Genomic DNA, 22,737 nt, shown 5'->3' with positions numbered 1-22,737 from the left:
AAACTACACATTTCTTTATACTTCAAGGAGTGCTGCGGATTTTCTTGGCTATATATACATATATATATATATATATATATATATATATATATATATAAAAAAGAAAAAATGGCAGCACCGTCACAATTGGAAAAATGGATGAAGGGTGCAAAAGCCCAATAAGGATATAAGCCAATCCAGTTGAATGCAAAATGTAAAAAACGGGCAGCACTCCAGCAGATAAAAATGAAAAAATAACTTTATTTACCCATAAGGCTGATGCGACGTTTCAGCTCTACATAGGAGCCTTCCTCAAGTCTCCTATGTAGAGCCGAAATGTCGCATCAGCCTTATGGATAAATAAAGTTATTTTTTCATTTTTATCTGCTGGAGTGCTGCCCGTTTTTTACATTATAAATATATATATATATATATATATATATATATATATATATATATATTCACTGCCTTTGCTAAGAAACTCTAAAATAAGATCTGGTCCAACAAATTAACTTCCAAAATCACAGAATTAATTGAATAAGGGCCCCCTGTGTGCCATCAAAATATCACAGGATGTGAGTATGGATGCTCCTGTTCTGAAAGCCCCCTAAATCTACAACAATACAAAGCAAGCAACATGAAGACCAAAGGTCAAAGCAAAGTTGTGAAGTAGTATGAATCAGGGTTGGGTTATAAAAAAAATTAGCCCAAACTTTGAACATCCAATGGGGCACTATAAAATCCTTTATAACAAAATGGAAAGAATATGGCTCAACTCCAACCCTGACAAGTGAAGAACATCCACCAAAACTCACAGATGAGGTAAAGAGGGCATTAAATCAAGGATTCAACAAAGCCACACACTCCACAGAGGAGATGTAAGGATCAGTCTATAGGACCACTATAAGCCATGCACTCCACGGGAGAGTTGGAAGTATCTGTACGTAGAACCACTATAAGTCGCACACTCAACAGAGGAGATGGAAGGATCTGTCCATAGGACCACTCTACAGGGGAGATGGAGGGATCTGTCTATAGGACCACTATAAGCCATACATTCCACAGAGAAGATGGAAGGATCAGTCCATAGGACTACTATAAGCCGTACACTCCACAGAAGAGATTGAAGGATCTGTCAACAGGACCACTATAAGCCGTACACTCTAGAGAGGAGATGTAAGGATCTGTCTATAAGACCACTATAAGCTATATATTCGCAAGAGGAGATGTCAGGATCAGTCCATAGGACCACTATATGCCGTACACACCACACAAGAGATTGAAGGATCTGTTTATAGGACTATTTTAAGCTGCACACTTCACCGAGGAGATGGAAGCAATTGTCTATAGGATCACTATAAGCTGTACATTCCACAGTGGAGATGGATGAATCTGTATATAAGACCTCTATAAGCCGTACACTCCACAGGAGAAATGGATGGATCTATCCATATGACCACTATAAGCCATATACTCCACAGAGGAGATGGAGGGATCTGTCCATAGGACACTATAAGCTATGCACTCCACAGAGGATAAATATAACGAGAGAACACAGGAGAGGTGAGAACTGATTATCTATCATCACTAGAACACCCTGCTTATCACTGTTTATAATATAAAGACATGAGGGAACACAGGAGAGATAAGAACTGATTATTTATCACCACTAGAACATCCTACTTATCACTGTCTATAGTATAAGGACAGGAGAGAACACGGGAAAGATGAGAACTAATTATTTGTCACTAAAGATGGTTCGCCCGGTGGTCGTTTCTCACCGAACTTTGCGTGTTCGCGATTCGCCGAACATGCAAACATATGGTGATGTTCACTTCCGCTATATTCTTTTGCATTGCGCCAAACTTTGACCCATTTAGTGGAGATTGAGGCACTCTGATTTTTGTTTCCTTTAAGAATTTTTTATTCATGCACTATTTTCATACTCCAGTTGCCCAATTATTGCCAAAATCTGAAACTAAAGAAAGATGACTGGACGTTTCGGTCCCAAACGGACCTTCTTCAGCGGTCATAAATCGTTTTATCTGTAAGGCATATGGGGTAATCGGCAGGGTATTCAGCGCCCTGCCGATTACCCCATATGCCTTACAGATAAAACTATTTATGACCGCTGAGGAAGGTCCGTTTGGGACCGAAACATCCAGTCAGCTTTCTTTATTTTCAGATTTTGGCAATAATTGGGCAACTGGAGTATGAAAATAGTGCATGAATAAAAAATTCTTAAACGCAACAAAAATCTGAGTGCCTCAATCTCCACTACATGAATCTGGCTATCTTAGCCTTTGGTTGGCACTGGAACTTTCAGAGTGCGGTTCTCCATTTCTCCTCAAATGAACTTTGACCCATGACACATCTATCAGGTGGGTCAGGACAGCCAATTTAGACACCTCAGCACATGGACACACCCCCACCCTATCTGGCAGAACCTGATCTGGAAGCCATTTTACATTCTATGTTTTTCCAGTGTAGGGAGAGGTTGCTTTGTGAAGCAGGGACAGACTGCTAGGGACACCAAACGCTAGCTAATAGGGCCACAAAAGTCTTTTTAAGGACTGGTATTGGTGTGCTATCGATAGGTGTGATACCAGAGGGGTGCGATATACTTATAATATACTATCTAACATAGAAAGTATATAGTGCATTTGTATTGTGCAGCAGTTGTGTGCGGTTCTGCTGCAATACCGCAGCTTTACAGAGTGACAAACACTATCAGAGTAACTAATTGACACTGGTGTGAAATATAGTTTGAGGGGTGTGATATACCTATAATATACTTTCTAACATAGAAAGTATATAGTACATTTGTTTTGCGCAGCAGTTCTGTGCGGTTCTGCTGCGATACCGCAGGTATATAGAGGGACAAGCGCTATTGGAACAACTATTTGCAACGGGTGTGATATACAGTTGCAAGAAAAAGTATGTGAACCCTTTGGAATGATATGGATTTCAGCACAAATTGGTCATAAAATGTGATCTGATCTTCATCTAAGTCACAACAATAGACAATCACAGTCTGCTTAACCTAATAACACACAAAGAATTACATGTTACCATGTTTTTATTGAGCACACCATGTAAACATTCACAGTGCAGGTGGAAAAAGTATGTGAACCCTTGGATTTAATAATTGGTCGAACCTCCTTTGGCAGCAATAACTTCAGCCAAACGTTTCCTGTAGTTGCAGATCAGACGTGCACAACGGTCAGGAGTAATTCTTCACCATTCCTCTTTACAGAACGGTTTCAGTTCAGCAATATTCGTGGGATGTCTGGTGTGAATCACTTTCTTGAGGTCATGCCACAGCATCTCAATCGGGTTGAGGTCAGGACTCTGACTGGGCCACTCCAGAAGGCGTATTTTCTTCTGTTTAAGCCATTCTGTTGTTGATTTACTTCTATGCTTTGGGTTGTTGTCCTGTTGCAACACCCATCTTCTGTTGAGCTTCAGCTAGTGGACAGATGGCCTTTAGTTCTCCTGCAAAATGTCTTGATAAACTTATGAATTTATTTTTCCTTTGATGATAGCAATCCGTCCAGGCCCTGATGCAGCAAAGCAGCCCCAAACCATGATGCCCCCACCACCATACTTCACAGTTGGGATGAGGTTTTGATGTTGGTGTGCTGCGCCTCTTTCTCCACACATAGTGTTGTGTGTTTCTTCCAAACAACTCAACTTTTGTTTCATCTGTCCACAGAGTATTTTGCCAGTACTGCTGTGGAACATCCAGGTGCTCTTGTGCAAACTGTAAACGTGCAGCAATGTTTTTTTGGTCAGCAGTGGCTTCCTCTGTGGTATCCTCCTATGAAATCCATTCTTGTTTAGTGTTTTACGTATCGTAGATTCGCTAACAGGGATGTTAGCATATTCCAGAGACTTTTGTAAGTCTTTAGCTGACACTCTAGGATTCTTCTTCACCTCATTGAGCAGTCTGCGCTGTGCTCTTGCAGTCATCTTTACAGGACGGCCACTCCTAGGGAGAGTAGCAGCAGTGCTGAACTTTCTCCATTTATAGACAATTTGTCTTACCGTGGACTGATGGATAGCAAGGCTTTTGGAGATACTTTTATAACCCTTTCCAGCTTTATGCAAGTCAACAATTCTTAATCATAGGTCTTCTGAGAGCTCTTTTGTGGCATCATTCACATCAGGCAATGCTTCTTGTGAAAAGCAAACCCAGAACTGGTGTGTGTTTTCTATAGGGCAGGGCAGCTGCAACCAACACCTCCAATCTCATCTCATTGATTGGACTCCAGTTGGCTGACACCTCACTCCAATTAGCTCTTGGAGATGTCATTAGCATAGGGGTTCACATACATTTTCCACCTGCACTGTGATTGTTTACATGGTGCGTTCATGCCACCCAATTATTACCGGACAGAAATGAATCACAAAAAAATACCGACCCACAAGGAGCCATAAATGTTGCCAAAAAATTGAACCATAATCTTCACAAAGTGAAAATCTATAGGCTTTATTGATAATATAATAGATACATTCAATAAAAACATGGTAACATTTAATTCTTAGTGTGTTATTAGTGTAAGCAGACTGTGATTGTCTATTGTTGTGACTTAGATGAAGATCAGATCACATTTTATGACCAATTTGTGTAGAAATCCATATTATTCCAAAGGGTTCACATACTTTTTCTTGCAACTGTATATATATATAACAAAGGTCAGGCAGCACTCCTTAATATGCAGCTGAAGCTGTAGCGGTGCCCGCAGTGATCCCTCGATCCCGGACCAGTAATGTAACACAGAAAAATCCGCGGCACTCCTTAAAGTAGAAAAATGTGCAATTTATTCACACATGTCAGCAAAGACAACGTTTCGGTTCTCTCACAGAACCTTTTTCAAGTCAAGTGACTTGACTTGAAAAAGGTTCTGTGAGAGAACCGAAACGTTGTCTTTGCTGACATGTGTGAATAAATTGCACATTTTTCTACTTTAAGGAGTGCCGCGGATTTTTCTGTGTTATATATATATATATATATATATATATATACAGTATATACACAGTCGAGTCCCATTCTTCTGACCACTTCCTGAAGGAAGTCCCAGGTTGTGAGTCAGTTCGGTGGGTATATACGGTGTGTGATAGGCTCTGCACACATAGCCCTTACTGCTGTCATGGGTAAAAGGGGAGATTATTGGCTTTAGGGCCCCGGGTGGTGGTACTTGGTGACACTGCGCAGTGTGAACTGTTCTTGTGCTGCTGTGGTGAAAGTGTATCCTGAGCGGACAAATGGTACCATTGAGAATAAGGCCCCTTTCACACGAGCGAGTTTTCCGCGTGGGTGCAATGCGTGAAGTTAATGCATAGCACCCGCACTGAATCCTGACCTATTTAATTCAATGGGTCTGTGTACATGAGCGTTGTTTTTCACGTATAAGTTCTGCGTTCCGTGAAAATCGCAGCATGTTCTATATTCTACGTTTTTTACGCAGCCCTGTCCCCATAGAAGTGAATGGGTCTACGTGAAAAACGCATTGCATTCGCAAGTAAGTGCGGGTGCGATGCGTTTTTCACTGATGGTTGCAAAGAGATGTTGTTTGTAAACCTTCAGTTTTTTATCACGCGCGTGAGAAACGCATCAAAACGCATTGCACCCGTGCGGAAAAAACTGATCAACTGAACGCAATCGCAGACAAAACTGACTGAACTTGCTTGCAAAATGGTGCGAGTTTCATTGAAGGCATCCTGAACGCATCCGGACCTAATCCGTCACTCTCGTGTGAAAGGGGTCTAAGCAATGTGGAAACTGCAGAGCACCACGTGCCATTGAGGTGAAAGGTGAACATCGGCTATGAAGATGCACAAGGGTGGACCGACACTCTACAGTGGAGCAGCTCACCACCAAAATGACCCAGGGGGCTACCAGACGTGTGTCTAACACAACAGTTCAGAGAACCCTACTGGTATCCAGCACTGACCACAACCAGCACAGGGTCATGTGCTCCACTGACTCCTCCCACACATGGTCACATGGTCACGACATCATGAAAGGTCCTTTACTTCCTCCCACAGCTTTGTTAAAGTAAAACATATTTTTGTACCGATGGCGATGACACAATAAAGGCGCTTGAGGAAGAGGTCCAAGTAGCCTCAAAAGCTTGCAATCATCGTCATCTTTTCAGTGAGCCATTAAAAGGTATCAACCACTGAGGAATCTCAATCTTCCTCCAGCAGCACAACCCTAGTTCTTGACTCCTCCCACCCATGGTCACATGGTCTTGACATCATGAAAGGTCCTTTACCTACATCAGCACAACCCAGTTCTTGACTCCTCCCACACATGGTCACATGGTCTTGACATCATGAAAGGTCCTTTACCTACATCAGCACGACCCAGTTCTTGACTCCTCCCACACATGGTCACATGGTCTTGACATCATGAAAGGTCCTTTACCTACATCAGCACAGCATAGACCTGACTCCTCCCACACATGGCCACATGGTCGTGACATCATGAAAGGTCCTTTACCTACATCAGCACAACCCAGTTCTTGACTCCTCCCACACATGGTCACATGGTCTTGACATCATGAAAGGTCCTTTACCTACATCAGCACAGCATAGACCTGACTCCTCCCACACATGGCCACATGGTCGTGACATCATGAAAGGTCCTTTACCTACATCAGCACAGCATAGAGCCTGACTCCTCCCACACATGGCCACATAGTCGTGACATCATGAAAGGTCCTTTAGCCCCCTGGTCTCTCCCCCATACATGTAGTGTGCAGCTGGAGGTATGTGTATAGTCACTGTTGACATGGGGGGGATTGTTATTTATTTATTTTTTGCGGGATGACTTGTATTTTTAATAGAACCGTTATATCAAAGGTAACGCGCAGAGCTGGTATATCGATGGTCTGTCTTCAGGATCGGTCACCAATATCCGATGGGCGGGGTCCTGACTCCCGACCTCTAGTCCATCAGGTGGCAGTGCTTGTGTTTGCTGCTTGCAGTTCACAGTTACCTCTGCGTGATACAGTGCAGAGTAATTACAGCTGCTTCACCATTACTTGCTCGATAAGCGAAACAATTCTGAAGCAGAAGCCGCGTTCACACGAGTCGCCGATTGGCGGGGATGCCGGGAATCTTAACTCCTCCAATCAGATTTTAATGGACTATCCTAAGCATAAATCATCAGCATGAATCCACTGCACATGCCTTTTAACCACTTAAGGACCACAGGTTTATACCCCCTAATGACCAGGCCCTTATTTACAAATCGTCACTCCACAACTTTAGCAGTTTATTTTTCGGTCATGCAACTTACCACCCAAATGAATTTTACCTCCTTTTCTTCTCACTAATAGAGCTTTCATTTGGTGGCATTTCATTGCTGCTGACATTTTTTTTTTTTTTTGTTATTTAAATTTACAGATTTTTTTTTTGCAAAAAAATGAAATTTTTCACTTTCAGTAGTAATTTTTTTTTAAAAAAACAATATCCATATATAAATATTTCTCTAAATTAATTGTTCTACATGTCTTTGATAAAAAAAAATGTTTGGGTAAAAAAAAATGGTTTAGGTAAAAGCTATAGCGTTTACAAACTATGGTACAAAAATGTGAATTTCCACTTTTTGAAGCAGCTCTGACTTTCTGAGCACCTGTCATGTTTCCTGAGGTTCTACAATGCCCAGACAGTAGAAAAACCCCATAATGACCCCATTTCGGAAAGTAGACACCCTAAGGTATTCGCTGATGGGCATAGTGAGTTCATAGAACTTTTTATTTTTTGTCACAAGTTAGCGGAAAATGATGATTTTTTTATTTTTTATTTTCTTCCTTACAAAGTCTCATATTCCACTAACTTGTGACAAAAAATAAAAACATCCATGAACTCACTATGCCCATCACAAAATACCTTGGGGTGTCTTCTTTCCAAAATGGGGTCACTTGTGGGGTAGTTATACTGCCCTGGCATTCTAGGGGCCCTTATGTGTGGTAAGTAGTTTGAAATCAAAATGTGTAAAAAATGACCTGTGAAATCCGAAAGGTGCTCTTTGGAATGTGGGCCCCTTTGCCCACCTAGGCTGCAAAAAAGTGTCACACATCTGGTATCGCCGTACTCAGGAGAAGTTGGGGAATGTGTTTTGGGGTGTCATTTTACATATACCCATGCTGGGTGAGATAAATATCTCGGTCAAATGCCAACTTTGTCTAAAAAAATGGGAAAAGTTGTCTTTTGCCGAGATATTTCTCTCACCCAGCATGGGTATATGTAAAATGACACCCCAAAACACATTCCCCAACTTCTCCTGAGTACGGCGATACCAGATGTGTGACACTTTTTTGCAGCCTAGGTGGGCAAAGAGACCCACATTCCAAAGAGCACCTTTCGGATTTCACAGGGCATTTTTTACACGTTTTGATTTAAAACTACTTCTCACGCATTAGGGCCCCTAAAAAGCCAGGGCAGTATAACTACCCCTCAAGTGACCCCATTTTGGAAAGAAGACACCCTAAGGTATTTTGTGATGGGCATAGTGAGTTCATGGAATTTTTTATTTTTTGTCACAAGTTAGTGGAATATGAGACTTTGTAAGAAAAAAAAATTATCATTTTCCGCTAACTTGGGACAAAAAATAAAAAATTCTAGGAACTCGCCATGCCCCTCACGGAATACCTTGGGGTGTCTTCTTTCCAAAATGGGGTCACTTGTGGGGTAGTTATACTGCCCTGGCAATTTAGGGGCCCTAATGTGTGGGAAGTAGTTTGAAATCAAAATGTGTAAAAAATGACCTGAAGGTGCCCTTTGGAATGTGGGCCCCTTTACCCCATTTTGGAAAGAAGACACCCCAAGGTATTCAATGAGGGGCATGTCACAAGTTAGCGGAAATTTATTTTTAATTTTGTTTTCTCACAAAGTCTCCCTTTCCGCTAACTTGGGACAAAAATGTCAATCTTTCATGGACTCAATATGCCCCTCACGGAATACCTTGGGGTGTCTTCTTTCCGAAATGGGGTCACATGTGGGGTATTTATACTGCCCTGGCATTTTAGGAGCCCTAAAGCGTGAGAAGAAGTCTGGAATATAAATGTCTAAAAAACTTTACGCATTTGGATTCCATGAGGGGTATGGTGAGTTCATGTGAGATTTTATTTTTTGTTAGTGGAATATGAGACTCTGTAAGAAAAAAAAAAAAAGAAAAAAAAAAAATATTTCCGCTCACTTGGGCCCAAAAAATGTCTGAATGGAGCCTTACAGGGGGGTGATCAATGACAGGGGGGTGATCAGGAAGTGGATATGGGGTGATCACCCCCCTGTCACTGATCACCCCTCTGTCATTGATCACCCCCCTGAAAGGCTCCATTCAGACGTCCATATGTTTTTTACGGATCCACGGATACATGGATCGGATCCGCAAAACACATACGGACGTCTGAATGGAGCCTTACAGGGGGGTGATCAATGACAGGGGGTGATGAATGACAGGGGGGTGATCAGGGAGTCTATATGGGTGATCACCCCCCTGTCATTGATCACCCCCCTGTAAGGTTCCATTCAGACGTCCGTATGTGTTTTGCGGATCCGATCCGTGGATCCGCAAAACACATACGGACCTCTGAATGGAGCCAGCCTTACAAGGGGGTGATCAATGACAGGGGGGTGATCAGGGAGTCTATATGGGGTGATCACCCCCCTGTAAGGCTCCATTCAGACGTCCGTATGTGTTTTGCGGATCCGATCCATGTATCCGTAGATACGTAAAAAACATACGGACGTGTAAATGGAGCCTTACAGGGGGGTGATCAATGACAGGGGGGTGATCAGGGAGTCTATATGGGGTGATCACCCCCTGTCATTGATCACCCCCCTGTAAGGCTCCATTCAGACATCCGTATGTGTTTTGCGGATCCGATCCGTGGATCCGTAAAAAACATATGGACGTCTGAATGGAGCCTTACAGGGGGGTGATCAATGACAGGGGGGTGATCAGGGAGTCTATATGGGGTGATCAGGGGTCCATAAGGCCCCTTTCACAGGGGCGAGTTTTCCGTGCGGGTGCGATGCGTGAGGTGAACGCACTGCACCCGCACTGAATCCTGACCCATTCATTTCTATGGGACTGTGCACACGAGCGGTGATTTTCACGCATCACTTGTGCGTTGCGTGAAAATCGCAGCATGCTCCTCTTTGTGCGTTTTCCACGTAACGCAGGCCCTATAGAAATGAATGGGGTTGCGTGAAAATCGCATGCATCCGTAAGCAAGTGCGGATGCGGTGCGATTTTCACGCATGGGTTCTAGGTGACAGTCTATTCACTGTATTATTTTCCCTTATAACATGGTTATAAGGGAAAATAATAGCATTCTGAATACAGTATGCTTAGTATAATAGTGCTGGAGGGGTTAAAAATAATAAAAAAGTTAACTCACCTTCTCCTCTTGTTCGCGTAGATCCCGGTCTGTTCTTTAGCTGTGGGCTGAAGGACCTGTGGTGATGTCAGATCACATGCTCCATCACCATGGTGATGGACCATGTGATTGGAGCATGTGATCTGACGTCACCTCAGGTCATTCAGCCCACAGCTAAAGAACAGACCGGCATCTACACGATCATGGGGATAAGGTGAGTTAACTTTTTTATTATTTTTAACCCTTCCAGCACTATTATACTAAGCATTCTGTATTCAGAATGCTATTATTTTCCCTTATAACCATGTTATAAGGGAAAATAATACAATCTTCAGAACATCAATCCCAAGCCCGAACTTCTGTGAAGAAGTTCGGGTCTGGGTACCAAACATGCGCGATTTTTCTCACGCGAGTGCAAAACGCATGACAATGTTTTGCACTCGCGCGGAAAAATCGTGCATTTTCCCGCAACGCACCCGCCTCTTATCCGGGCAAAAAACATGACGCCCGTGTGAAAGAGGCCTAAGGGGTTAATAAGTGACAGGGGTGTAGTGTAGTGTAGTGTAGTGTTTTGTGGTACTTTACACAGCTACCTGTGTCCTCTGGTGGTCGATCCAAACAAAAGGGACCCTTAGAGGACCAGGTAGCAGGTATATTAGACGCTGTTATCAAAACAGCGTCTAATATACCTGTTAGGGGTTAAAAAAAATCGCATCTCCAGCCTGCCAACGAACGATCGCCGCTGGCAGGCTGAAGATCCACCCGCTCACCTTCCGATCCTGTGTGCGCGCGTTCACAGGAAATCTCGGCTCACGCGAGATGACGCCAATCGGCGTTAGTGTAGCCTGAGAGCGCCGCAGCAATGACGCCTTTCGGCGTTAGCGTGGCGGCAGGTGGTTAATGAACATATGCAAATTTGTGTTAATGTAGAAGCCTTATCGTCAGAATAGGTCATTAATATCTGATCAGCAGGGGTCTGTTTAAAGAGCAGGTGTCGCTCCATGTGAGTGCCGCTCCCTCTTCACTACACTACACTATGTCTCAGAAGTGCAGTGCAATACAAGTACTCACTACATTCAAGTGACTGGAGCGAGTGCTTGTAATTACACTATGGCGCTGCTCCACAGGAGACGAGATGTAGTGTGAAGACAAGGAGGCATGGAGTGCCATCACATTGTCAAACAGCTGATTGGGCGGTGTTGGGTGTTGGACCTCCCCCCCTTTCAGATATTAATGACCTATCCTGAAGATAGGTCATTAATATTAGCGGCTGGACAACCCCTTTAAAGGCTCAAGCTCTCTGTAAAGTGCGCTGACGTAAGTGTAGCAAAAATTTGCCTGTACAGTGTAATTATATCTCACTTTCCCCAGGACTATCCCATAAAGCCATACATTTCAGAACCTAGTGCTAGTGGGCTACCCTAGGCAAAATCTGTCAGAGAACAAAAAGAGCGGAGACAGCACATCCATTCTTTGTGATTTACCCTAGGCAAAATTCTGATAAAAATTAAAATAAAATCACAATTCCTGACTCTCGGACTTTGTCTTGACCCAAATTTCTTGTACAAGGATCAAGGTCATCAATATCAGAAAAAGGGCTCCGACTCCAGGGATCCCCGCCAATCTTGTGGAGTTGTGGATCTCCGTGAGCGCCTAGGCCTCTTCCTAGGCCAGTAACATTACTACACATTGGTCAAGTGGTCTTGGCACAGCTCAGCTCCATTCAAGTGAATGGACCTGCAATACCAAGCCCAACCACTATATGATGTGCGGTGCTGTGAGGATGTTGCGGCACTCGCTGTACATTCCTCAAACAGCTGAGTACCGGGATTCAAACCCCCACTGGTCTAACATTGATATCCTATCCTGAGGATAGAACATCAATACGAAAATCCCTGATACCCCCTTTAAGCCTCTGCATAAACCCTTAAACATATGAAGAGGGAGGGAGTGACTCAATATCAATGTCCGTGGCTCCCTGTGTGGTTTGGCCACGGTGTCTCAGAGCAACCTAGTCCACCATAGAGAGTCTATCTAAGCAGACCACTGCCCAGGAAATGTATAAATGCAATAGTGAGTGGTTCTCATCAGCTCATGGTCACGATTTTCTCACCAATCTCATTGCAAGTGCATTAGGCAAAGCACTTCATAAAACACGACCCAAACAACTATACATCACCTAAAGCACTAGGGATTATATATATTCTCCCTGGGGAACAAGCACAAAGTATTTCAGTTACATCCTATAGTAGGATAGGCAATGAAATATATCAGCATCAGGCACTTGTTCACACCTAAGATTCCACAGTATGGACGCACATTAGTAAATGTGAGCTGGTGTTTGCAAAGCGCTTTCAATAAGCAAGAGGGAAAAAAGACAGACAGGAGCAGGCAGCTCCAGGGTTATGAGAACAGTACACAGTATAAAAAGACCACTATACAGTATACAAATAATTACCAGCAGATAGTATATAAAAGCTACTATACAATATGGAAATAATATACAAATAATTACCAGGATACAGTATATAAAAGCCACTATACAGTATAGAAATAATTACCAGCAGATAGTATATAAAAGCCATTATAAAGTATAGAAATATGCAAATAATTACCAGTATACAGTATATAAAAGCCACTATACAGAATAGAAATCATATATGAATAACCACCATACAGTATATAAAAGCCACTATACAGTATAGAAATCATATATGAATAACCACCATACAGTATATAAAAGCCACTATACAGAATAGAAATCATATATGAATAACCACCATACAGTATATAAAAGCCACTATACAGAATAGAAATCATATATGAATAACCACCATACAGTATATAAAAGCCACTATACAGAATATATGAATAATTACCAGGATACAGTTTATAAAAGCCGCTATACAGCATAGAAAAAAATATATGAGTACTTTGAAGTCTGGATATTTGTTTGTTTCCCCTATGCAAAGTTATAAACTTCTTACTTTCTTTCACTTGAAAGGGTTAACTTGCACTGTTTTATGTGATATATTATGTTTATTATCACTGTATTTGCGAGACTCTGTGGAAAGTGTGAAGGAACTCTGAAAGATTTTTGGGAGGAGAAGCTGGTAACTTTCCACAGCTACCATAGGACAGGTTTAGCTGTGTTGTTATGTCTGTGTTGTTCCTGGTACTGGCCACACCCTTAACCTCCAGCTGTTGCTATTTTGGTGATTTGTCTTTCCCTATTTATAGTTGTTTTTCCAACAATGCTGGTGTTTGGATCTCGGCTGAGTTCCTGGTGCTGCCATAGCTTCTTGGAAGTTAAGTGTTACCTTTCCCTTTGTATTTTAGCTTTTCTGTGTGTTACCTTTCCCTTTGTATTTTGGCTTTTCTGTGTGTTACCTTTCCCTTTGTATTTTAGCTTTTCTGTGTGTTACCTTTCCCTATTGTATTTTAGCTTTTCTGTGTGTTACCTTTCCCTTTGTATTTTGGCTTTTCTGTGTGTTACCTTTCCCTTTGTATTTTAGCTTTTCTGTGTGTTACCTTTCCCTTTGTATTTTAGCTTTTCTGTGTGTTACCTTTCCCTTTGTATTTTAGCTTTTCTGTGTGTTACCTTTCCCTTTTGTATTTTGGCTTTTCTGTGTGTTACCTTTCCCTTTGTATTTTGGCTTTTCTGTGTGTTGCATTTCCTTGTTGTTTTGTATTAGGTCTTAGGGAGAATCCTGTTCATTCTTCCTTTTGGAGGAACAGGATGTCTCAATCCTGTCATTTATACCCGGGTCCATTAGGGTTAGAAAGAACTTTAGGTATTCCTGTGTATGAATTTACCTACCTCTGGGGTCTGTTCATACTGGTAGTCAGTCAGGGTTTTCACTAGGAGGTGTCCTGTCCATCTTCCTTCCCTAGTTTTCAGGCCTTATTTCCTTTCCCCTTTCCCTCCTATGTTTGGTGTGGGGTTTCCCTCTCACACTAGAGCGTGACGGCAACCTGGACTACTGAGCTACAGTCTGTTGGCCTCCAGCCTTTGACCAGTGTACTAGCCTTCTGAGAGAGAGAAAGGGATAGATAGCTCAGGCCTTTCCTCAGAATCAAACCCTTCTTCTGCCAGGGAGAAGACTGGAGAAGCCAGCCCTACGCCTCGCCGGTATTGTTTTCTACCTGAATTCCCCTAGTAAAGAAGCACACTGGTTGCTGCAGACCCTGACTATCTGGACTTATTTCCCATTTGGTTGCACCACGCCTTACCATCCCTTTCGGGGAGTAGCAACACGTGGTGACACCTCAACGTTGTCTGGGAACCCAGAGTAGCATTGGGGCCACCCCAAACCTGGCCACTGCATGAATAATTGCCAGTACACAGTATATAAAAGCCACTATACAGTATAGAAATGATATATAATTACCAGCATACCATATCTAAAAGCCGCTATACAGTATAGAAATAATATATAAAAAATTACCAGCAGACAGTATATAAAAGCCGCTATACAGTATAGAAGTAATATATTAATAACTGCCAGCAGACAGTATATAAAAGCCGCTATACAGTATAGAAATAATATATTAATAACTGCCAGCATACAGTATCTAAAAATCACTATACAGTATAGAAAGAATATACAAATAATTACCAGCATACAAATATATAAAAGCCACTGTAAAGTATAGAAATAATATATGAATAATTACCAGCACACAGTATAAAATAACTATTATACAGTATAAAAATAATAGACAAATAATTACCAGCAGACAGTATATAAAAGCCACTATACAGAACATAAATAAAAGCTGCCATATTGTATCAGATAAATCCTGGATATAAGACTCATATGTTACATATAATATTATCTACCTTACTGCATAGAATAATTGTACAAATAATGTGTAGAAATAAATCCTCCACAGCTCACAGAATAATTCCATCATTCCACCTAAAGGGAATAGATTTGAGACCTATTTAGATGTACATCGTTTCATTAGGAAATTGAATATTTGTAAATATCTGATGAAAAACCCCATACAGACCACACAAACAGACAATAGTGGGATCTACACAGACTTGAGGAACAAATCCACGTTCTATCCAGTAAATAAGGACAATGAATGTATAGAGGCCTTCAAACGGGGCATTTTAAAAGGATTAGATGAAATCAAATATGAAGACAGAGTTATGGATAATTTGAGTAAGAAAGAGAAGGAGGCTTTAAGGGGCTTGGAAAAAAACGAACTAGTGGTGGTAAAACCAGCTGATAAGGGGGGACGTGGACTACAATACGGAAATGATTAGAATTCTCAGTGATGACAATACATATAAGAGATTAAGAACAGATCCAGTCGTCAAATACAAAAGTGAACTTAAGGTCCTTCTTGATAGGGGCTTTGCACAAGGGGTCTTAAATAAGAAAGAATTCCAATACCTCAACCATGCTCACCCGAGAACTCCAATAATATACTATCTCCCTAAGGTACACAAAAACGCTGAAAAGCCGCCAGGGAGGCCCATAATCCCAGGGTTGGACTCCTTAACTAGTAGGGTCTCAGAATATATTGACATATTCTTACAGAAATATGTGCCTATGACCCCTTCCTACCTTAGAGATACGGGACAGATCCTGGAAATCCTTAGGGGGTTTAGTGCACTTCCAGACAATACGTATATGGTGACACTTGATGTTACTTCCTTATACACCATAATACCCAATGAAATAGGACTAAAGGGTGCATGTTTTTATATGGACCAGGATGAGAAGATGAGTGAGGAGCATAAAACATTTATTGTGGATTGCATTAAATACTGCCTCACCCATAATTTTTATTTGCAAGTATCGGGTGTTGCGATGGGTGGAAAAATTCGCACCCAGTTTTGCGAATATTTTTATGGCATACTGGGAACATTTTTATATTGACCTGCTGGGGTGTGTGGAGAATGAAGCAGGTTGTCTGCAATTATGGAAGAGGTACATTGACGACTGTATCTGCATTTGGCGTGGTATTGAGACCACGCTTAAAGAGTTCATTGTATATATCAATGATAACCCCTGGACTATTGTATTCACTGAGAATATTAGCAAGAGGATGATCCATTTCTTGGATCTGGAAATTGCGGTCGAACAAGGGAGGATAAAAACAAAAACCTACTTTAAACCTGCAGATCGCAATGGTTACATTGACAGGAGCAGTTGCCATTTTAGACCATGGATCCAAAATGTGCTTAAAGGGCAATTACAGCGCATTAAACGCAACTGCACTGAGGCTGATGATTTTGAATCACAAAGTGACATAATCCTCGAAAGATTTAGGGAGAAAGGATATGCGAAGGATCTGCTGTTTAAACAAAGCGAGGAAGTAAGAGATGTCAGTGTAACAAGTAAAGATGAAAAAAACTGTGATCATTTTAAAAAGAAAGATTACAGTGACTGGTATAGGTTTGGTATTTCCACCACTTACTCTGTCCACTGCCCCCATATTAGGGATATTATTAACAAAAATTGGAACGTCCTTAAGAACGATGGTGTAATAGGGGATCTGATTCCACACAAACCCCCCTCATATTCAGAAGGGCTCCAACTGTTAGGAATAAGATCGTACATGGATGCCCTAATAAAAAAAAGGGGATCCCGCATCCACATGGTGCTGCTTTTGCATAGGATGTAAAAATAGGGCCAAGGAAGACAAGAAAACCATCAATACGAGTATGGTGACGTCAACATCGAAACATAAGGAGTGTAAAATAAAAGGGAATCTGTCATGTGAAACAGCGGGGGTCATCTACTTGTTAGAGTGCCCCCGCAAGACACAATATATAGGTCGTACTCTAAGAAAATAAAAAACCCGCATTGCTGAACATGTCCGAAACATTAAGAAGGGTCTGGAGACCCACAGTGTTTCAGTGCATTACAAAAAAAGTGCACTAGAAAAATCTGAGCGGTTTAAGATTCTGTGCCGTTGAACTGGTGCGGAGACACTGGAGAGGGGGAGACCCTGTTAAACAGATAAACAAAAGAGAAGCAGAGTGGATATACGAGATGGGCCCCCTCCTACCACACGGCCTTAAAGAGGACCTTTCACTACTGTACAAACTAAAAACTAACTATACCTGTGGGCAGAGCGGCGCCCAGGGGTCCCCCTGCACTTACTAGTATGCCTGGGCGCCGCTCCGCTATGAGCTGTGCGCTGCGATTGGCCAGCAGTGCAGCAAGGGACACGCCTCCTACAAAAAATCAGTCAGAGGGAGCGCAGACACCGGAGCCTATACCGGGCGAACGGAGCGGCGCCCAGGCATACTAGTAAGTGCAGGGGGACCCCTGGGCGCCGCTCTGCCCACTGATCTAGTTAGTTTTTAGTTTGTAGAGTAGTGAAAGGTCCTCTTTAACATAGAATGGGATATTAAGGCAGCTTGCAGGTTAGAATCGCAGGCTGCACAGTTTGTGGAAACTCTGTCATATTTAAACTTTTTTGTATTGCCCATGTGAAGCGTATGTGGATAATGTTTGCAATTTGTTTTTTATCTGATATTGTGTATGATTGATTTTTGTATTACGGATGTTTTTAGTGTTGTTTGTTTTTAATGCAGGTCACCCCCCCCCCTCCGGACAAATTGGAAGTTGGGTGTGGCCCTAGAGAAATTTAGGAAGGATATTTAACACTGAGTCTGAGGGAATTCAGTTCCTCAACCCCTGACGAAGCCTAAGGCGAAAACCGGGTCGGGTGTGATTTTATGAAATGTCTTTTTTCGCATGGACTTTGTAAGTACAATAAATTGGATACTTACTTTTACCACTTGGGTATTGCGCTATGTGTCTTGTGAAGGAATTGGTGCCGTACATTGAAGTTTTTAGTTGGTATCAAGACGCTGCAGGAGACGTCCATAGGAGTGGATTGATAACAGCTGCCCGCTGGAGCGTGGATTGAAGTCAGCATTGTGTCTATTACTGCTGGTATCAGTGCGGTTCCTGCAACTGCTTGTGGATTAGAACATAAATAAAAGCTGCCATATTGTATCAGATAAATCCTGGCTATAAGCCTAATATGTTACATATGATATTATCTACCTTACTGCATAGAATAATTGTACAAATAATGTGTAGAAATAAATCCTCCACAGCTCACAGAATAATTCCATCATTCCATGAAATATACACAGAATTCAATCAAAAGAAATGATGAAAGGCATCCACAGCCTTAGGCTATATTCACACGAAGGTTGTGTGTTTTGCTGTCAGCAAATTGCGGATCCGAAAAACACGGATGGCATCCGTGTGCTTTCCGCAATTTGCGGAACTGCATGGACAGCCTTTAATATAACTGCCTATTCTTGTCTGCAAAGAGCGGACAAAAATAGGACATGTTATTTATTTTTTTTGCTGCCCATGGAATGGAGCCATGGATGCGGACAGCACACGGAGTGCTGTCCGCATCTTTTGCGGCCCCATTGAAGTGAATAGGTCCGCATCCAAGCCGCAAAAACTGTAGCTCGAATGCGGACCAAAACAACGCCCGTGTGCATGTAGCCTTACTAATCCCCCTCCCCAGTAATCCTGACAGACAATGGCGGTGACTGTACACATACCTCCACCTGCACCGCTGGACACTACATGTATGGGGGAGACTAGTGGGCTAAAGGACCTTTCATGATGTCATGACCATGTGTGGGAGGAGTCCTACAGGCTATGCTGTTGGAGGAGGTAAAGGACCTGTGATAAAGTCATGAACATAGTAACATAGTACATAAGGCCGAAAAACAACATTTGTCCATCCAGTTCGGCCCGTTATCCTGCAAGTTGATCCAGAGGAAGGCAAAAAAAAAACCTGTGAGGTAGAAGCCAATTTTACTCACTTTAGGGGAATAAAAAATTCCTTCCCGACTCCAATCAGGCAATCAGAATAACTCCCTGGATCAATGACCCCTCTCTAGTAGCTATAGCCTGTAATATTATTACACTCCAGAAATACATCCAGGCCCCTCTTGAATTCCTTTATTGTACTCACCATCACCACCTCCTCAGGCAGAGAGTTCCATAGTCTCACTGCTCTTGTCTAACTTGGTTATAGTAGGCGGAGACTTAGGGGACTTGGTTATAATAGGCGGAGTCTGCCCTTGTTCTGCTGGCATCTCCTTCTCCTAGGCTGAAGCGCTGGCCAATCGCAGAGCAGAGCTCACAGCCTGGGAGGTTTTTTCTCCCAGGCTGTGAGCTCTGCGATGCGATTGGCCAGCGCTACAGCCTAGGAGAAGTAGACGCCCAGCAGAACAAAGGCAGTCTCCTCCTACTATAACCAAGTCCCCGAACATACCGGAGGACATAACAGGAGAATGGAGCAGCGCCCAGGGATAATAGTAAGTGCAGTGAGTTCCCTGGGCGCCGCTGTATATGTCATGATACTTAGTTCACAATGTTTGGACCGATGAAAGGTCCTCTTTAACATCTTTGCTTTCTCCTCGCCGGTCTCTGCGACTCCCCCCTCATTACTCTTTGAAGGGCCGACACCTTCAGATTTAAAACTTTTTAACCTTTATATAATTAAAGAACATTTTAGGGTTAGTTTTACTCTCTTTGGCAATTAATCTCTCGGTCTCTAGTTTGGCCGCTTTTATTTGTTTTTTATATGTTTTATTTTCTCCTTATAGTTTTTCAGTGCTTCCGTGCTTTCCTCCTGTTTTAGTGATTTTTTATGCTTTCTTTTTGTCATTTGTTGCTTTCGTTACAGTTCTATTTATCCACATTAGTTTATTTTTGTTCCTTAACCTTTTATTCCCATACGGTAGGTACCACTCACAATAAGATTTTAGGATGCTTTTAAAGATATCCTATTTTGTAGCTGTATTTTTATTTTTGAGGACCTTGTCCCAGTTAGTTAGGCCTATGGCCTCTCTTAGTTGGCTAAATTTAGCTTTTTTGAAGTTTGGTATTTTTGTTCCTCCCTGTAGAAACGCTCTTTTGAATGATAATTGGAAGGTTATTACTTTATGGTCACTATTTCCCAGGTGTCCCCCAATCTGCATGTCTGTAGTTCTGTCAGGCCTATTGGTTAATACTAAGTCCAGTATGGCCGTCCCTCTAGTCGGATCCTGAACCAGTTGGGAGAGGTACTTGACTTTGGTTATTGCTAAGAACCTGTTTCCTTTATGATATATACAAGTTTAAGTTTCCTATTCTATATCTGGGTAGTTAAAGTCCCCCATAATAACCACCTCATTATGATTTGCCGCCTTGTCTATCTCGTTTAGTAGTTAACTGTGAATGGGAGGAGCCTGGAATCACATGACTAGATGCTATTTAGTGTGTTCAGAACTTTGTTTAGCTGGTTGTGATTGGTACTGGATGACCTGAAGTGTGCATTGGGATGTAGTTACAGAGTGTATGCAGTGAAGCTGTCTCTGTGTCTCCTACAATATAGGATCTGCTCAGTAGAGATCTTCAATATAAAAGCCTTCTCCTGATTGACCCATCAATGATGGACAGGGACAAGATGGCGGAGAGTATAATAAATCTCACCCTAGAGATCCTCTTCCGGCTTACTGGAGAGGTAAGAAATTCTGATGATGTCGCATTACATCATCTTATCTATATTACTAACAGATGGACATGACTGGAGAGGTGAGTGACTCTGGAGATGTATGTAGTGATATTTATTACTGTCTCTCTCCTTAACCAGGACTACACAGTGGTAAAGAAGACCTCTAGTGAGCGCTGTCAGGTCCCCGTGTCTGAAGGATGGGGAAGAACCCTGAGCCCAATCATGAGGCCTCAACCTCACCCCCTGATACATGAGGAAATCAATAGAGAGAAGATCCTAGAACTCACCAACAAGATGATTGAGCTGCTGACTGGAGAGGTGACCCTGCTGGGAATGCTGGGACATTATACAGGAAGCTATGAAGGGATCTGGATGATGACTGTATCATTTTATTGTCAGGTTCCTATAAGGTGTCAGGATGTCACCATCTATTTCTCCATGGAGGAGTGGGAGTATTTAGAAGAACACAAAGATCTGTACAAGGACGTCATGATGGAGGATCACTGGCCTCTCACATCACCAGGTAATAGAAATGACTAAATACACACATCCTCTCAATATCTGTATGTAAGGAATGAATTCAGTCACTGAATGTGTTTCCTACAGTTAAGGAACAGAGAAGAACACCGGAGAGATGTCCCAATCCTCCTCTTCCACATGATGGTTCAGAAGAACATCACAATGTCCCACAGGATGATCAGGTAGATGGAGATAAGGTCTCATGAAATGTCCCATTTGATCTGTAAAAGACTGTGAAGATCTTGTGTTCGGTCTTGTTTTATCCACCAGTATTATATGTTTTACCTAGTATAATGAGAAAGATGGAGATGGCATGAGTACAGCTGACCATAGACATCACATGTAGTCTGGATCTTCTCACAATTTTCTAATTATGGAGACTGCTGGTTGGAAAAAGGAACTAACAGTTTGGATTTATACAGGAGACCTGCAGATATTTGGGTCAGATAATGCCCTCAATAGACAACGGGACACTGCCTCCTACTGGAGAAGAAAAAGTTCAGTCTCCAGAAGCGTCAAAGCTTCTTTACTGGAAGAACTGTAAATCTGTGGAATAGACTTCCTCATGACGTGGTCACAAAAGGAACAGTGGACAGTTTTAAAAAGGGTTTAGATGAAATCTTAAAAGTAACCAACATTAATGCTTATGAAAATGTGTAGAAATCTGAGTCTCACTTCCTTCTGGGATTCGCGTCCCCACCTATTTTGAACTTGATGAACTTGTATCTTTTTTCAACCGTATCAACTATGTAACTATGTAAGATATCTCCTGCTGTCCGGTCATTTATGGTTGTCATTCTAATTACTGATCTTCCACACGACTTCTCCAACCGTTTGATGACTTCTATAATATTTGTTTCACAGCTTGTTAATCTGGGTGAAGATCTGAACAATATTAATCCTACAAAGACATATGTGAGGGGTGATGAGCAGAGTAACTGCCCAGGTGAGTAGTAACCACTAAATAAAGCAGAGAAATTCACTAAATACTTTTAAAGAGGTTTTCTCCTCTATAGAAGAAGTAGAACAACCTGTGAAGAAAATATAACTTTAAGAGACGCAGATTAATTTTATTTTTCTGTTGATGTAGTCATATGAGACCTTGCTTTTGTTCTGGGAAAAGTGAATGTTTTTAACTGTTTTTGAAAAAGAATAGAAAAAAAAACAGCAGCAACTCCACAATTGTTTTCATTAGAACACTGGTTGCCATGTTATGAAAAACCTGCCCATTAGAGCAGGAACCTGGCTCTCATTATACAACTGAGCACCCTCACTAACATGCTAAGGGATAAAAATAAAATATATTAAAAAAAGTGCTAATCCAGTCTTACATTTG

At 42.0% G+C, this 22,737-nt stretch overlaps 1 protein-coding gene and 2 long non-coding RNA genes across 4 annotated transcripts in view; all 3 read left to right on the top strand.

The window, feature by feature from the left end:
• The window catches only part of LOC122941924 (zinc finger protein 84-like), a 55,736-nt gene that overhangs the window by 30,983 nt on the left and 2,016 nt on the right, over positions 1–22,737 (top strand). The window contains exons 8-9 of the mRNA XM_044299423.1: positions 15,305–15,603; positions 22,326–22,347. Coding sequence (XP_044155358.1) covers positions 15,305–15,603; positions 22,326–22,347 — 321 coding nt within the window. The remainder of the gene's footprint in view (positions 1–15,304; positions 15,604–22,325; positions 22,348–22,737) is intronic.
• LOC122941700 lies at positions 6,701–21,055 on the top strand. Of its 2 annotated transcripts, XR_006390491.1 has the most exons (4): positions 6,701–6,755; positions 17,941–18,112; positions 20,763–20,891; positions 21,021–21,055. It is a non-coding gene; the product is annotated as an uncharacterized LOC122941700 (long non-coding RNA). The 2 variants fall into 2 exon arrangements; XR_006390490.1 differs by lacking the exon at positions 6,701–6,755 and having other exon boundaries at positions 17,728–18,112.
• Positions 21,343–22,322, top strand: LOC122941703. Its single transcript, XR_006390495.1, has 3 exons — positions 21,343–21,405; positions 21,489–21,583; positions 22,266–22,322. It is a non-coding gene; the product is annotated as an uncharacterized LOC122941703 (long non-coding RNA).

The sequence above is a fragment of the Bufo gargarizans genome, chromosome 6, assembly GCF_014858855.1.
Source record: "Bufo gargarizans isolate SCDJY-AF-19 chromosome 6, ASM1485885v1, whole genome shotgun sequence".
Lineage (NCBI taxonomy): Eukaryota > Metazoa > Chordata > Amphibia > Anura > Bufonidae > Bufo > Bufo gargarizans.
Note: the sequence above shows the minus strand (reverse complement) of the source record. Positions and strands in the feature narration are given on the sequence as shown.